The sequence below is a fragment of the Diabrotica undecimpunctata genome, chromosome 8, assembly GCF_040954645.1.
Source record: "Diabrotica undecimpunctata isolate CICGRU chromosome 8, icDiaUnde3, whole genome shotgun sequence".
Classification (NCBI taxonomy): domain Eukaryota; kingdom Metazoa; phylum Arthropoda; class Insecta; order Coleoptera; family Chrysomelidae; genus Diabrotica; species Diabrotica undecimpunctata.
The window spans coordinates 63,970,058-63,988,895 of record NC_092810.1 but is presented as its reverse complement, the minus strand read 5'-3'; the positions used below and the strand labels follow the sequence as shown (position 1 = coordinate 63,988,895).

The following is an 18,838-nucleotide window of genomic DNA, read 5'->3' as shown; positions in this document are numbered from 1 at the left end:
TTACTTCTTTTAAAATTGTTTAAAATAAAAAAATTTCATTCTATAACATTTGCTTTTTTTTCTTATACAACAGAGCGTTATAGGCCATAACGACCGCTTATTATGTGCTAGGATATAAACAAGTTTGTTTATGGAAACCGTATCCAAGCTAAAATAAATAAATAATATGCAAGTGAAAAATAAATAAAATTTAGATTCTATAGATTTGTTTGTCTGTTCGTTCGTCTAGCTTTCCAGTCTTAGATTGAAAAAACTAATAGATAGAGAAAAAACTGACGAGAGATTACGACTCCTAACCTAAAGCTATTACGCAAAAATTGTCAAAACGGAAATACTTACCTCCAGGTTTTGAGAAAATTAATAAACGTATAACTTGCAAACGACGATGATAGAATACACTTATTTTGACAACGGATTCGTGTTTAAACATTATTTCTGATGTTTTTAGACGTAGATTTTTAGTCGCGAAATATGCAAAAGTTGATAAAAATTAGAAATTCTTATTATTTAAAAAAATTAAGGTGAAATCGTTATCTTGCAACAAACGATCGATTTAATTTTAGTCCACAACTTTGCTTACGAAATATAGATTCTCGCTTCTTCAATTTTTTGGACATTGAAGGTAAAACCTTTTTAAAAGGAGTTTTAATGACTACTATATATTATTTTACTCATAGGCTTACAGATCAACCAAAATAATGCAGTAAGTATAGAAATTAACATAGCACAGTAAAGTCACAAAAAGCCCATCTTCACTTACGCGTCAGAAACCTAGACGATTACAAAAAGCGATGAAGAACGTTTAGGCTGTTTTGAACGTAAGATCCTCAGACATATTTATAAAGGTGTGTATGAAAATTAATTATGGCGCAGGCGATATAATTTTGAACTTTACCGCTTTTATCTTTTTCTTCTTCTTCAAGTGCCTTCTCCGCGACGGAGGTCGGCAATTATCATAACTATTCGGAATTTAGAGACGGCTGCTCTGAAAAGTTCATTTGATCCGTACCATTCTCTCAAGCTGTGCGTCTCCCTATGTTTTTCTTTCCTTAGATTTTCCCTGGATCCGTTGGGGCAAGTTGTATTCTTCTCCACTTCAGTCTCAGAACCTCTTTGTTTAGGACGTGTTCTATCCACGATATTCATATTTCAGAATTCTTCACTACATCCTCGAATGATTCCAGTTTTTTCATTGATGTCACAATCAAGGTCCAAGCTTCCACTCCATTATTATTAGATTTATATATTGTTATGATTAATTTTATCAGCCAAAGATAAAATTAAAAATTACTAAATAGACCATTTAAATAAATTTTCAAGATATCCTGGGGAGTTAAGATATGTAAAATTTAAAATAATATTGGTTTGCTTTTAATATATTTCAAAGTACAAAATATAATAAGTCAAATAATTCAACTAATAAACTATAAAAGATATTTCAAAGAAATGAATGTCGATTATCCTGGATGACCTGTAGTAAACAAAATTTAAGATATGCATAAATTATTTTCTTTGTAAAATATATTCGAGTGACGTGAGTGAGCTTAAGTGAAGTCATAAACAATGCGAGCGAGTTTTCCAAATGGACTTGTACAGTGAATAAGACAATAGAATAGAATATTTAGAAATTATATTTCTCCGTTAGTTCTTAAGAATTTGTAGAAACCGATTAGCATGTTAATAGTTTTTAGGAAATTTATAATTGCAGGTAAAATTTTTGTTTGTTATCTAAATGGTAGATGGGGATAAGTGTGACGAACTCTGATTGGAGGAGATTGAAAAAAGTGGGATAGATATGTAGGAATGAGAGTTTAGCGAGATTTTGGAGGGAGAAAAGATAATCAGTTGTTTTCCAAGGGTGCAAGGCGAACAGTCGTTGTTCTCTGGTGGTTCCCAAGTGATAGTAAGCATTAGAAGTGAATGTTTGTGAGTTTTCTTGGAGTAAGTGTATCTGACGGAAGCTGACCCAGTAAAATATTGTAAGTTATACTTTTCTACTTTCTATATTCCAAGAGTCACTGTTCAGGCCGGAACGAGAGATTCAGTTTATCGAGAAGAGAAGAGGCTAGCATCTTTTGAACGATAAGTGCATTTGAAGGAGATCATTAAAGACGAGAGGCTCGCAATAATTTGTTGTAAGATTGCTGATTACCTAGGGCACTGCTAAGAATAGATAGTGTAGGCTACAAGGAACAAGGATTTGGACAACTCATCATCAGAGTGATAGTTTTTTTTTCATTCGTCAGTTTTTCTTTATTGACAAAGTTTTTTTTTAATTGCTTTAGAAAAGATAGAAATATTTTGATCAGGAGATTTAGAACAACAATTTTGATTTGAAATTTTAATTTATATTGTATATAACATTAATTTTTGAAGGTTCACATACGTAGAACAAAATTTTGATAATCATTATATGAGATATTTTTTGTCGAAGATATTTGAGTGTGAATTTTATTTCAATATATAATGTTGTATCATATATGTTTTTATTATTCCGGTATTCTTTTGGACCTTACCTATCATATGTAAAGCATAGATATTGAAGCACGAATATAACCCTGAGATAAGAGAATTAAATAGTGTGATAAAATCATAATTGCATCATTTAAATAAGTTTAATTAAATAATTAATTAGCTAAGTAATTGCTTGGCGCACCTCTGACTTAATATCACATTAATATATATATATATATATATATATATATATATATATATATATATATATATAGGTTTTATGTTTTCTAGAGGGTTTTTCGGAATAACACCAGTAGTAGATAAAACAATAGGTACTTCCATTCTTCATTTTCTCAATTTTAACCAAGAGTCTGCCAGAACTATAGAGGCACATTTCTATTATGTGTAGCAGCAAAATATACGAAATAAAGACAGAAAGAAAAATTAGAATATAAATAGAACATAAACTAGAGAAGTAGAAAGCAGATCGAGGTATTCGATTTTAGCTGTTTTTATTATGGTTAACAGCTCTTAATCTGTTTATATTCTTAATAAAACGTCCTGATTAGTAACGTGGTCGGAAGATATCTTCAGGATTCGACGATAAAGCCACATTTCGAAAGCCTTAATTTTCTTGCAGATAACGTTTGTGAGAGTCCTCGACTTCGTACATCAGTATAGGAAAGATTTAACATCGTAGTTATGGTTACGGGTAAATAATGGCTTAGCCATTTTTTGAAATGCAGATCTTGCTTTTTCTATCCTATATTTGATTTCTAGAGAATTATCCCAATTTTTATTGACGTTCGTACCAAGATATGTTTTTACCATTTCTATTGGTTGACCATCCACATTGATTATTCCAAACTTCTGTTCCTTCTTAGAGAGCATCATACATTTTGTTTTTTTAATGTTTAGTAAAAGTCCATATTTCTGACCTTCTTCTGAAATTATATGCATTAACTACTGGAGGGCTTCATAAGTGTCAGCGTATAACACCGTGTCGTCCGCGTATATACATTGCAGAGAATATATTGAACAGCAAAGGTCATAGTATACATCCCTGTCAAACCCCACGTTTGATTTTAATATCATCGGATTCTCCTGTCTCTGTACGGATAGACGATGTTTAATTCCAGTAAAGATTGCTAATAATTCTTAGATCACAGTATTTATAAATATCGCAATTCACGTCTCTACATCGTTGAAATAGCACTTGCATGCTAAAGAGAACCTCTCTCGTATCCACTGGATTCTGAAAAACAAACTGTGTACTGCTGATTTTTTCTTTGCATAACCTATATATCATTTGATGTATGATTTTTATAAATAGCTTTAAAATATGGCTCATTAAGCTAATGGTCCGGAAATCATTGCAATACGGATTTTGTTTTCTTTGGTAGAGCAATAAACGTTGGGTTCAGCCATAATCTTTGTATTACACCATTTAAATATAAATGTCAATAAATATTTAATAATAATAATAATAATAAATTGCCTTTATTTAGTCTGTAAAAATTTACAAACAAGAGATACATGAGGCGAAGTCTAGCTAGAGCTACTCCACTTAACCTCAAGTTTACAAAGTCAGTTTGAAATAAGTAGAACATGAAAAAAAAATGATTTATAAATTGACATAAATAATAATATAATATTGAAATGGTAGAAATAGTCATGTGGCTACTAGAAAAATAAGATAAAGAAAATAATTTGTGATGTTATGTGATAAATGATATTAATGATAATTAAAAACAAAAAAAAAATTCTAAAAATTCTAATGGTAACAATTACGATAACAATATACTATATAATAATAATAACGTTACTGCGACTGTAGTAAAAATTTCTTATAATGCCGCTTCATGAAATCAAGAGATTTACCTCTTAAATTTTTTGTTAAACTATTAAACACTAAAACAGCATTGTAAGTAAACGATCGCTGGAAAATAGCTAGTCTATATCTTGGCAGCATAAGACTATGGGGATATCTCAGATCCAGATTATGAGCGTCTCCACGAAATACTAATTTGTTCCTTAAATAAATAGGATTTGACGACGAAATAATTCGATATATCAATGAGACGAGGTGATATTTGTATAAATTATCTATTGTTAACCATTGAAGTTCTTTAATTTTGCATGATACACGATCATATTTTCTTATGCCAAAAACAAATCTGCAACAATTATTTTGAATTTTTTGCAACCTCAATTTCGTAACTTGATCTAAGCAAGGGTAAAATACCAAGAGTCCATAATTAAGAATTGACATAACCATAGTTTCACAAAGTAACTGACGCAATTTAAAGTTTAAAATGCCTTTACTTCTATACAGTTGACGCATAACTAAATAGCACTTTTTTACTAAAAGGGTGACATGCTCTTGAAAGCGTAGCGTACAGTCATATATGACTCCTAAGTTTCTGCAATGTATTAACATTTTTTAGAGGTTAATTTTTTATAATTAGTTTTAAGTTATCCTGAACAGTGGCTTTATAATTTTTTGAACAATATAACAAAGAATTACATTTTTTAGCATTAAGTTTAAGATTATGTCTAGTGGAATAAGTACAAATAGATTCCAAATCCTGATTTATTTTTTGTGACGCTTGATTTACAGAGTTAGGTTCAAAAGAGAAATACAGTTGTGTATCATCTGCAAAAGAGTGCAATTTCAGATTATTTAAAGATTTATACAGGTCGGAAATATATATTGAAAAAAAGGAGAGGACCAAGAACCGAACCTTGAGGCACCCCTGAACTGACAGATGTAAATTCTGATGAACTATTATCGATTATGATCTTTTGATAACGATTTACCAAATAAAATTTGAATAACTGTAAGGAGGTATCATCAAATCCAAAATATTTCAATTTAGCACACAGAAGAGCGTGATCAATAGTGTCGAAGGCTTTAGAAAAATCAAGCAAGATGACATGAGGTTGCTTTTCCTTAATCGTATATCTGTTTATAGATAACCTTTTCTAAAATTTTTGACAGTCCCGGTAGGATGCTTATTGGGCGAAGATCATTAAGTGATTCAGGTTTATTTGATTTGGGCAGTGCTTTTACCAAAGCGTATTTCCAAGTATCCGGAAAATAACCTACCTCCAAACAACAATTTATAATGTGCGTAATATAAGGAGCAGTAATAGAAAGGGAGAGTTGTAGCATCTTTGCAGAAATATTATCACATCCAACAGCTTCCAATTTTAACCCTAATATCTGTTAGGCGTTGGGAACCGTCGGTGTTAAATAGCTTTATGAGTTCAGCAGATGCTTTGTCAAGTTCAGGAGCTTTGCCACCTTTTAGTTGTGATATTGCTTTTTCCACTTAATCTGATATGATTGGTAAGGGGTCATTACATATATGTAGGATGGAGGTTGTTCGGAACTATTATCATCAAAAAGTTCTTGTATGTATTAAAGACCAGCTGCTTGTTTTATCTTTTTATGCATATCGTGTTTTTGTTCCAACAACTCTATCCCGTCAAACTGTGTTTTTAACCAATTTTCTTTGTCCTTTCGTACTTCGGTTCTTATTTGTCTCTGACTATTTTTGTACATTATTTTGTTATTCTTAGATTTTATTCTTTCTTCCATGAGTTGCAGTGTATTGTCATTCACCCAACTTTTCCTTTTCTCTGAATTTTCTATAAGATGTTCTTCTCTGATCTTATTAAAGGTTTCACATATATTCTGGAGCGATTCTTATGCATTATATGTTGGCTTCATGTTAATAAGCTTCTCTAAGAGAATCCATGCGACTGTCTCTTTTATTTCCTTATCTTTTAGTTTTCTCATATCACATTTTTTGTTGCTACTTTTTTCTGTAACCTTTTTAAATCTAAACCTAAACTTACCAACAACAGAAACATGATCTGATGATATGTCAGCACCTGGTTAAATTTTAACTGATATGCATCCATTACGATATTTCTTATTCACCATTATGTAATCAATTTGATTATATATTATGTCTTCTGGTTGATCATGCAAAGAGACCTAAGTATACAAGCGTCTTAATAGTAGTTTAAAGAATGTATTTAGTATTACAAATTCTTCTTTCTTCACAAAAAGTTTTATTCTTTCTTCCCTTTCATTTTTCTTTCCTAGACCAAAATCACCAACGAATTCACCGCTTTTCCCTTTAAACAATAAGAACATAAAATAAATACAGTAAGAACACAAAATATATAATTGCAACCATTTAAAAGAACGCAAAGAGTTATACAAGGAGGTAATTCAGTACTTTTTATAAATGTAATAGATCAGATAGCGAAATATTGTAAGAAAACATTTAAAAAATAGTGTAAAGGATGGAATAGAATGCAAATGATAAATGCAGAGATACAGAGATATCTGTAATTGCCGATGACATAGTACTATTCGCTAAAACAGCAAGCAAACTGAAGTAAAATCTAGAACAATGAAACTCAGAAGGAAAAAAAATACAACCTAAATGTAAATAAAGAGAAGACTCAGATAATGCAAATAACAAGAAAAAAAGGTACCGAAGACCGAATAGAAGTGGTGATAGGTCACCAAAAAATAAAGCAAACGAATTCAAAGCATCGAATATCTCAACAGTCTAGAGAGTACAGGAAAACTATTCCAGGCACTAAATAGTGGATTCCTCAACAATAAAGAAATATCAAGAAAAACGAAGATGAAATTATACGAAGCAATATATAGGCCAAAATTGACATACAGAGCAGAAAACTTGATTTTAAAAAGAAGGCACCAGAGAAGGATACAATCACCAGAGATGAAATATCTCAGAGGAATGATAGGGGTAGGAAGGACAGACAGACTCAGAAATAAAGAAATAAGAAACAGCCTTAAAATTAAACCACTGCTTTATCGGCGGATAGTTGAAAACTATTTTTCTTATGCAAAATTTTTTGCTTAACACGAATATGTAGGTACACTATCTCAAAAAGTGGTATCAATTTTTGTAAACAATTTTTTTATAAATAAATTTTCAAATTTTAATATTTTAATTTAAAACTAGTTCCATCGTAAAGTACGGTTAAAATACATTCAATTGCTATACATACAGTGAACGGCTAAATTATGGAATATTATCATTATTTCGAGAACCGTCGAGTTTTGAGGAAAATCCCGAAACAGGTCGATTTTTGTTATAAAATACCCATTTTATAACGTACATGTAGTAGGGATGATGTCATCGGTGTAGGTGTAGTGACGTAATCGTTATTTTTTTTAAATAGAAATCGGTATAATGCGACACCTTATTTAAACAAGAATTTAATTCTCTATTTAACGACATTACATTTTTAACTAAAATATTTTTTTAAGGGTACAAAAACAATTTTTTTTAATTTAAATTCAACTAAATTACAACTAATGATTTAATTCATAATGTACTTTAAAGTAACCACATTATGCATAATAATTATTTTAAATGTAATGTTCGAAATGCCATCCATCGGTTTCTTGACAATAGGCGAATCTACGGACACATTCATCAAGTACATTGCGGATGACTTCTGGAGTAATTAGACTCATTTCATGCCTAATTCTATCTTTCAAGTCCTGTAAGTTTTGGGGTCTATTGACATAAACTTTTGATTTTATGTAACCCCACAGGAAAAAGTCTAGAAGTGTTAGATCTGACGACCTTGCTGGCCACTCTATAAAACCTCGTCTTCCGTTCCACTTCCTGGGAAAGCAATGATTTAAAAATTGACGTACTTCACATGCGTAATACGAAGGAGCTCCATCTTGTTGAAACCAGATATTTTCACTAGGTAAATTTGGATTATTGGCATTTGGATACATGTTAGCAAGGACAGGTATAAGTATCTCAAAAAAGTTAAATAACGTTCTCCTGTTAGATTTTTTTCAAAGAAAAAAGGACCAATGATTGTGTCATTAATGATCCATGCCCATACATTTACTTTCTGAGGATATTGCGTGTGTGACTCAGTCATCCAATATGGGTTTTCTTGACTCCAATATCTGCAATTTTGACGATTCACGTACCATGTATAAAAAATGTGGCATCATCGGAAAAAAGGATTTGATTGATGAAATGTGGATTGCGGATACATAAATCCTGCATAATTTCAGAAAATTGAAGCAAGCGATCGGGATCGTCGTCGTTTAATTCGTGATGTAGTTAAATTTAGTAGGGATGGTATTTTTCTTTTTTTTTTTTTAATACGTAATACCGATCGTTGGGAAACTCCAGCATATTCACCCATTTGTGTTGAACTAGTGTGAGGATTGTCATGTACATTTAATAAAATATCAAGTTTCACATTCTCTTCAATTTTAGGACGCCCAGCGTTTGGAATATGTTTAACGTGGCCAGTTTCTCCAAATTTTCGGACTATATTACTTACTGTTGATTAGCTGATTTATTGACGTTTCAATTTCCACTTCGGAAATCGTTCTCAAAATACAAACATTAGTAAATTAAACAAATTTTGTTTTTGTTACTTAGTGAAAAATTCTTCTATTAATTTAATTTTATCTGACTCATCTATATTGACAATTCAGACATACATTATACATTTTAAAGTAGACGACTTTAAAATGATATTGCCAATATTGTTGAGTTGCGTTCCTGGGACGACTTTACTTATAAGATAGTTCATTCGATTACATGAAATCAACTTTAACTTGAGAATATCCGTCAGAAAAGATCATAACATGTAATTCGTCTTTAAAAAGACAAATACATGCCATGTAGACAGTAAAATTCTCCTGTTAGTGATTCCATAGTAAATTATGAAGGAAAAACCAGAAAAAAAAAAAAAAAAAAAGTGTTCTTTTTTATCTCCGCATCAGCTAAGAATTAATATTTCTGCGTTGTGTTTCATTTAGGTGAGCCATAATTTAGTATTCAAAAGTAAAAATTACAATTGACAACTGATGACAATTCACAAAATCAAAACATTTACGTCAATAAATATTACAGTAACTATGAAAAGTTTCAGTGTTTATGAGATAACTTTTTGTGTCCATTATTTATTTACTTATTTTTTTTTTAAGTATTTACTTCAGAAAGTCATGACAGGAACCGATGGATGGCATTTCGAACATTTAATTTAAAATAATTGTTATGCATAATTTGGTTACTTTAAAGTATATTATGAATTAAATCATTAGTTGTAATTTAGTAGAATTTAAATTAAAAAAAATGGTTTTGTACACTTAAATTATTTTAGTTAAAAATGTAATGTCGTTAAATAGAGAATTAAATTCTCCTTCAAATGAGGTGTCGCATTATACCAATTTCTATTTAAAAAAATTAACGGTTATGTCACTACATCCACACCGGTGACGTCATCCGTACTCCATGTACGTTATAAGATGGGTATTTTATTGACAAAAGTTTTTTTGTTGACAAAAAACAAAATTTGTTTAATTTACTAATTATTGTAATAATTGTATTTTGAGAACGATTTCCGAATTGGAAATTGAAACGTCAATGAACGTATTTTAACCTTTAATTGTTGCTTATTCCCATTTAAATAGTAATTAATTTAAAATGCCACAAGAAAATAGCTTCAGAACAATATTAAGAAACGGTTATGGGCCCAGCGTTATTCAAAATTTTCGAAGCATTTATAAAAATGAAAACAATGTTTGTCAATCGAGACCTTCCTCTGGATCTGAGGATAAGAGCCTTAAGATGCTACGTGTTCTCGACTTTGTTGTATGGAATGAAAAGCTGGACACTAAAAGTGGATAATATAAAGAAGTTGGAATCATTTGAGATGTGGTGCTATAAAAGGATTTTGAAAATACCATGGAACCAACGAGTTACAAACGCAGAAGTGTTAAGAAGGCTACAAAAGCATTGCGAGGTCATAAAGCACATCAAAACAAGAAAGCTGGAATATTTAGGCCGAAATATGCGATATTAAGGCTCATAATGCAAGGTAAAATCAAGGGTAAAAGATCCATAGGAAGACGAAGCATTTCCTGGCTGAGAAACCTAAGAGAGTGGTATAGTTGCAGCTCAGTAGATCTTTTTAACACATTAACATTCAGAAAAAAGGTAGTGAATAAGATTAGCGTGACTCAGAGGGCTTTGGAGCGCCAGATGTTATGCGTCTCTCTGCGAGACCGAATCCCAAACGAAGAAATACGTCGTGGAACAAAAACAACAGAAGCAATCGAAAAATTCGCGTCGCTAAAATGGAATTGGGCAAGACACGTCGTCAGATTATCAGACAACCGATGGACAAAACGTATTGTCGAGTGGAAACCAAGACATGCATCAATACGGAGCAGAGGACGCCCACCAACTAGATGGACTGACGACCTGAAGCGTGTTAGCAATAACTGGATGCAAGCCGCACAAGACAGAGACAAATGAAAAGAACTGTGGGAGACCTGTGTCTAGCAGTGGACCAACACAGGTTGATAATGATGATAATGATCGTGACATTACTTCTGTTGATGCCGAAAGAACATTTTCGATATTTAAAAATAATTTGAGCGACAGAAGACAAAATTTAACTGTTAAAAATCTAGAACAATATTTAATTATTGATGGTACAACACCAAATTAGGTAGATTTGATTGTGAGAGTTAATAATTATTTTATTATTAAGCGATAAAACTACGCTATCAAGCCATCAAGCACATATTATTACGAGTATTATTCTATTTGTTATAATATAGTATTATATGTAACAAAAATATTAATTAATTTTATGTACAAATATAATTATTTTTTATTTTTTTTTTGTGGCTTTAGCACTATTTAGCCAATTACATATTGAGATATAATAAAAGAAAAATTACTAATATCAATATTCTGATATAATTAATACTAAAGAAAAAAACAAATATAATTTTACTTCTCACTACTCTCATCTTTATTTTAGTGAGCAAAAATTCGTCAAAAATGAAGTGCATAAAAATAAATAAATGATAAAAACAATACATGTATTTGACATATTTAATTATTTAACATGTTTATGTGCATATTTAAAACATTTATTATGCATAAATATCCCAAATTTAATAAAGACATTTGTGCAAAGAACTAACGGACCGAGTATATAATTATTACCTTTTAGTCATACTAAATTTCTAATCGCAAATTAATATTGTTCCAATATTTATCAATTATCATAACCTTAACGCTTTCTGTCGAATAGTAATTAGTAATTTAATTACGTCACTTTCTGATTGGTGATATGAATTTCCTGCGATTTCTACGGTGGTTTGTCGAAGACTTTCGATCTAGGTGTTTCTGTGTATGACTACATAATGACAAAACAATTAGGCAACTACATCGACGAATTGTACTCAAAATGTTACATCTGATTAAGCAAGAGAACTGAGAGGTTTTTTTTTTATTTTGGTTTTTGGCATTGACTCAGTCAGTCACAATTCTATCATAGAATCAAATATCAATATTATATATATATATATATATATATATATATATATATATATATATATATATATATATATATATTACGGTCAATGTGATAAGTCCGGTCTGTATTAATAATAACCGGTCAATGTGATTAATAATCCCTTTATAATTAGATTCACCGGTTATTATTAATACTATCGTAACAACTCTGGTAAATGTAATAAAAACGCATTTTGGGCTTCGCTACATTTTATTTATGAAACTTGGTAATAACATTAAACACTTAAACAGAACTTATTAATCAAAAAACCTAACCAGACATGTAATAAGTAAAAACAGACTCGAATTTTGTAATAAAGTTAAACACCTAAACATAATTTATCAATCAAAAAAACCTAACTAGACTTGTATTTGGTTACAAACAAGCAAAAATAGACTTGTATTTGGTAACAAAGTTAAAACACTTAAACAACATTTATCAACCAAAAAAACCTATTTAACTAGACTTGTATTTGGTAACAAAATTAAAACACTTAAACAACATTTATCAATACAAAAAACCTACTAGACATGTAATAAGTAAAAACAGTTAAAACATTTAAGTGGAAAGGCGCAAAATATCTCCTGTCAAAATTTTCAATGTGTTTTAAATGTATTAATTTGTTTGGAATCCTGAGAAAACTAATATTTTTTAAAAATTTACCGAGGGCCTCAAGTTCATCCAAATAAATAAAAAGTTTCTTTTGAATGAAATATTTGCAATTAAAAATAACTGTAACTTATTAAAATAAACATTATAGAAGTTTTCAGGGACTTTCGGCCATCGGTAATCATTTAGTCTTTCATTTTGCCTTTCAATTTTTCAAAAATATTTATTAGTTTTCTTAGAATTCGAAAAAAATAAATACATTTAAAGCACATCGAATATTTTGTCAGGCGACATTTTGCGCCTATGCCCTTAAACAAAATTATCAATCAAAAATCCTAACTAGACATGTAATAAGTATTAACAAACTCGTATTTTAGCAATACATTTAGACAGTTAAACAGAACTTATCAATCAAAAAACCTAACTATACTAAATTTGCAATCAAGATGCAGTAGAAATTTACAATGTATAAACGTTGGAAATCATGATTTGGGATTTACAATGTATATGGGTATTATACATTGTAAATTATGATTCAGGAGTAATCCTAGTAGCATTTAACGTGTTTTGGTTTGTTTATTTCTACTGCATCTAGATTGTAAATTTAGTATAGCCATGTAATAAGTAAAAACAGATAATTATTTGGTAATAAAATTAAAACACTTAAAATTTATCAATCAAAAATCCTAACTAAGACATGTATTACGTAAAAACAGATCCGTATTTTGGTAATAAATTTAATCACTTAAACAAAACTTGTCAATCAAAAAACCTAACTGGACATGTTTTAAGTAGAAACAGTCTAGTATTTGGTAATAAAATTAAAACACTTAAACAGAACTTATCAAAACACCTAACTAGACATGTAATAAGTAAAAACAGACTCATATCAGGTATGTTAAATATTTAAACATAATTTTATCAATCAAAAATCCCAACTAGACATAAGTAAAAACAGACTCGTATTTTCGTAATAGATTTATGTTTGGTGCACCAACAAATCTTGAGCTCCAGCATAGCCCAGATCAGCTTATAGACAGATCCGTCTCACTTTGCACCATAATTTTTATCGATCCATTGCACGTAGCAATCCATTGTGACAAACTGAAAATTGATCTAAAACTTAATGGTGTAACGCGTATGTTTTGTAAGCCGAGCTCAAGGCACGTCTTAAGCTTAAGATCTGTTGGTGCAACCAAGCCTAAAACACTTATCAATCAAACAGAACTTATCAATCAAAAAACCTAACTAAATACGTAATAAGTAAAAACAGACTCGTATCAGGCAATAAAGTTAAACATTTAAACATTAATTTATCAATCAAAATCCCAACTAGACATGTAATAAGTAAAAAAACTCGTATTTGGTAATAAAGGTTAACACTTAAACAGAATTTATCAATTAAAAATCCCAACTAGACATGAGGAGCTTTTTTACAAAACTGCATAAATCCACTTTTCAAAAATTTTCAGGAGACGTAAAAACGTGCTGCAGCTGTTGTACTAAAATTTTCGAAATTTCAGAGAACATAATCAAATTGAGGTTAGACTTAGAGAAATAAAACGTTAATTAACATTATTTTTATTGATTTGCATTAACAAAATATAGCCATGTGTCTGTTGGAGATATAGCGTTTTGTAAAAAAAGATGGGAGATATTAACTTTTGTCAAATTAACAATATCTTAGAAATACAAAATATTAAACGGCACCCACTAAAACAAAAAAAAATGAGGAGTACAAACAATTTAGATGTGAACATTTTTTGGCTCATCTTCCAAGCAATCACACTCGCCATCATGGTAGTTGTGGGTTTCTGGATTTGGATCACTAGTAACTTTGTGTTGAAGAGCATTAATATACCAATGAAGATCAGGGATCTCTTTCCAATTTTGTCCAAAGTGGGTTTGCAATAAGTGAAGGACATCTTTTTTTTTCTCTTCAGTCACGGAATGAGATAGTGGGATTTGGGGAAGAGCCTGAAGAAAATCATTTTTATTTTTTTTTACAATGCTTCTAAAAGGTTCTGTTCCACTATCGAACCTATAGTTGGCGCAGCATTTTATTTTGGTTGAAGTATGCCGGTCCCTTGTTTTGATTTTCTTAATAATGAGGCGTTTGGTTTGGCTGATTCCTTTTATTTTTTGATAAATCATTTCAAGGCTTTTGATATCGTATATCACCCAGTCTTGTCCCAGTTTCTGTACAGAACCAAACTCCTCGTAAATAGAAGCATACTCTTCGCTCGAGATGATGGTATCAGTTTTTTTCAAGCGCTTCTCCATACGGCCAAAAGCTCGATCAGCTGGAAGAAAACTGTGGCCACGAGTCGGAAAGGTGACATGAATTTTCTGTACATTCTCTGGAGCCTCATTTTTAAGCCAATGGCACAAAAGATGAACAATATGCGCATTTTTATTTTGGCCAGCGCAACCATCACAAAACAACGATACTGCAGAAAAAGACGAAAGATCTTGCCTTCTTAAGTGATGGATGAGTGCAGATCCGATTTCATTTGCTCCTCTGCTTCCCTGCGTTTCATTCCACGTATAAAATGTTGGTGCCTTTGAGTCAACAGGCACACAGCAAAATGCATAGAATGCAATTTGTCGGCGATAAAAGGCATCGCCGATTGGAGTTTTAGGGAGTGGATGCACTTGTTGCAAATCAAAAACAAAACTATAAGTATCACTGGGAACTTCCTTCATTAGTTTGTAAAACGCATCCGCTCTCAGCTTGTGAATACGAAGTTCAGTCATTGGACTAATTCTTTCAACTGAACCGCGAGCGTTTTGTTGAATAAGAAATTTAAGACGAGTGCACGTAGCGCATGCGTCTGTAGCTGGAGAGGAAAATCCAATGTTAAAATCGGTTACAAAAATACGGTGAAAACATGAATAACTCACGTGAAAATCGGCAGTGTAAGCATCCTTAAACATTTTATATAACTTATTTACACTTAACTCTGCTGAAAGGTAAACTCTTTTACTTTTTCCTCTTCCATAATGAGATTCGACACAATTTAGTTTACCAAGAAATTGATGGACTGCTTCCTTTTTGGCTCTGAAAAAAGCTTCTCGTCGATAACCACCTCTATTTTCTTTGGGCAGCAGACCTTGATTGACGACCTTTCCAATCCGCAGTAGTCGAGAGGCAGGTACACTCATTGAAAAAGCAAAAAACTTTTTACACACAGGAATCATGCGTTTCTGTTTCTGACTATTGAGAAAAAATTTCACAGAAACCGTTCTTGTGTGAGTTGCAGAGACAGGCGTACCACTTCCCCTTCTTCTTTGGGGCTCGAAAGCAGAGATATATTTCATCAAAACAAGATCTTGTTTCTCTTTACCCTCTGCCATGTAGACTGCTTGTCGATTAAGTTTTATATCATCGTAGGATACCGTAGCACAACGAAGATTTTTCGAATTATGGGCACATGGTCTGGTCTTCTGTTTTAGAAACACTAAATGAGGATCACTATCGTTGTACTTCATAATTTTTGAACGCCCTCTCTCACTTGTTTTGATGGATCGTCTTTTTTTAGATCCCACCGATAAATTAGTAACAGTATCCATCTCAAAATAACACGCAAAACACAGAAAACAACGTTGACATACAACGAATTCACAACATCCCGTCTCATCGAACGGAAAAGTACTGATAATGATAATCTCATACAGCGTGGCCACGCGTGGCATGGCCTGGCTACGCTACACACTGTCAGTGCGACCCGTGGGTAGTTTTAGAACTAACGAATATTATATTTTGTTTCACGAATCAACATCTAATTCTAGAGGATGCTTTTAAATCCAAACAAAAATAGTAGAGGGATAGATCTGCAGGCCGGAGGATTTATGCAGTTTTGTAAAATAAAAATTAATTTTAATGGTTGGCTAAAGAAGGAGATGTTAAGTTTTGTATAAAAAAAGAGTGAACATGGGGTAAAGGTTTTTGAGTGGATTAATTAAGTTTTGTGGAAGAAACGTGATTTTGAGGCTCCTTTTAAATGGGAAATATTAACTTTTAACACATGAGACTTATACACAAGATCTAAGGCAGATCAAACTCTCGAAATTCAACAAAAAATGTATTTTAGCCGGAAATGGATTTATGCAGTTTTGTAAAAAAGCTCTTCACATGTATTAAATCAAAACAGACTCGTATTAGGTAATAAATTTAAACATTTAAACATAATTTATCAATCAAAAATCCCAACTAGACATGCAATAAGTAAAAACAAACTCGTGCATACGCATTAGCTATAAGTTACCAGACTATAATTACTTGTTTTTGCAGGACAAGTTCTTGTGGAACTTAGAATTACACAGAACACTTGCTTTTTTACATTTGCAGCAATTTGAGTTGCATTGGCCACTACAATTGCAGTGACGGAATCCTTGACCACCTAAATTCGAATCTTTACGGGAGCATTCCCTGAGACTTATTTCCGTAGTAGGCACATCATTGACTGAAATAAGTGTTTCCTTGTAGGTGGTAAATTCGTTTCTTGCGTAAAGTTGGTTTAAAATACCATGCTTGGTGCCTAGCTTATACAGCTCTTCATCTTTAACAGAAATAATAATGACAATAATATTTCGGCTATCGGCCTTAGTTCTATCAACTTCTGGAATTCGCACTCTTACACTTTCACCTACGTTTGCAACAGGGAATCTATCATTAGAATGTTTTAACATTCTGTCAGCTTGTTTTATAAGTGACTGTTTAGTAAGATCTCGAATCTCTTGAATTTTCTTTGAAGTTTTCCCAACTTCAGTGCCATCTTCTTCGTGTCCCTCATTTTCTTCAACTCCAATTGTCTTGTCTTCCCCATTGCCATTGTCTTCCCCATTGGCAGCAACTATTGCACATGCATTATATTCTATTGGTCTGTTAGTCCTCGGTTGTACTGTTAACATCCAAATTACCACGGTGCTTTGCTCCATCATCAGCATCATCGGACTCATCTGCTAATATTGCTTCTAAATCTTCTTCGCTTCTAATTTCAGTTAAAGTACCAGCAGGTAAGGATGTTTTTAATCCTACTTTAGCCTTACAACCGAATAGTGCTTCGTATGGACTACAGCTAATGCCGGAATGGTAAGCTCTGTTTTTCATAAATTGGATGAACTTTATGCCTTCCGACCACTGACTCGTTTTGTTTGTCTCCAGCCATGTGGCCAACATTCTTCGATATCTTGGTTCGCTCTCTCTAAAGAACCTTGCGACTGGCTGTGTCTGGGTTTTCCGTGGACAATTTTTAGTTCGGTCCACATACTGCAGACTTCTTCAATAATCTTATTTGCGAATTCTCACCATGATCACTGTGTAAAATGTGTGGAGCTCCAAATATGATAAACACTTCCAACAAATGGTACGCAACTTCTTCGGCACGCTTGGTTTTTAATGATCTGAGCTGGACAAATTTGGTAAGATGGTCTTGATAGACCATAATAAAGTTATAGTCACCATCCGCTTGTGACTGCGTGTCAATAAGATCGACTTGACATCTCGAATTAAATGCACTACTTAAAACTGGCTTCACAACGAGTCCTTTTTTTGGAATACTCATTTCCTTTTGACACGGTACACAAAGATTTAAGTAAACCTGGACAAACTCCACAGTGATGTTCTTATATTTCGTCTTAAGTTCTTTCATCATTCTGTTGCGGCCCCCATGTCCAGTTGAAATATGAGTCTCGTGAAATATGATCTGTCGTTTTTTACTGGCACAATGAGTTTCTCGACATTACCAATTTTTACAATATCATACTGTGATAACCGTTGATATTCTTCAGGTGTTTTGTGAGAAGTCTTGTCTTTGGTTGTTTTAACTTTCATTAAAAATGCATAATACTCATCTCTGGTGAATAACTGATGATTGTTTCCTTTTCCAGATTTAAGCTTATAAATTTGATCGCTAAATCGTTCTTTCATGGACTCGAAATCACTGATTGTAAAATAAGTGAGTATGTATGCACGGAACACTCGAAACTTTCACCGCTTGTTCAACTAAACAAAAATGTTTTACAACGATACAGAACTGCTTCCGACTACATAGTTACTATCACCGTGGTAATACGCGCACCTTATTTTATTTATAGTGGTTATATGCCTGTTCTATTTGTTGTGTTCTGTATTGTAAAAAGTCTTTCTTCTTTTCTTCACATTTTGTCTTCACTTCCTCTCTAAACCATGATGTTTTCTTTTTTGACATATTAGTGTTCGTTACTTTTCTCTCTCCAAGTGATTCTGTTGCTGCGTTAATTATGATACTTTTGAGTTTTTCCCAGCTTCCTTCGATGTTATCGTTTTTAAATATTTCATTCCCAGCAATCTTCTCTGATATTCTTTTTCTCTATAAGTATT

The 18,838-nt window shown here is 32.1% G+C and overlaps 2 protein-coding genes across 2 annotated transcripts; both read right to left on the bottom strand.

The window, feature by feature from the left end:
- Positions 1-16,752: 16,752 nt before the first annotated feature.
- LOC140448860 (uncharacterized) lies at positions 16,753-17,656 on the bottom strand. The gene is made up of 2 exons (XM_072541983.1): positions 17,398-17,656; positions 16,753-17,330 (listed from the first exon to the last, which is right to left on the bottom strand). Exons 1-2 carry the CDS (start codon positions 17,654-17,656, stop codon positions 16,753-16,755), a joined length of 837 nt encoding a protein of 278 aa, XP_072398084.1.
- Positions 17,657-17,729: 73 nt separating this feature from the next.
- LOC140448859 (KRAB-A domain-containing protein 2-like) lies at positions 17,730-18,131 on the bottom strand. Its single transcript, XM_072541982.1, has one exon. The coding sequence runs from the start codon at positions 18,129-18,131 to the stop codon at positions 17,730-17,732; it is 402 nt and encodes a 133-aa protein (XP_072398083.1).
- Between the last annotated feature and the right edge of the window lie 707 nt (positions 18,132-18,838).

What these genes read in the sequence shown, in the direction of transcription:
- LOC140448860 (XM_072541983.1), bottom strand. Translation starts at nt 17,656, where the DNA reads ATGTTGGCCACATGGCTGGAGACAAACAAAACGAGTCAGTGGTCGGAA. An exon ending in TGATGGAGCAAAGCACCGTG is followed by an intron (nt 17,331 to 17,397) that starts GTAATTTGGATG and finishes CATGTGCAATAG; the next exon opens with TTGCTGCCAATGGGGAAGAC.
- LOC140448859 (XM_072541982.1), bottom strand. Translation starts at nt 18,131, where the DNA reads ATGATGAAAGAACTTAAGACGAAATATAAGAACATCACTGTGGAGTTT.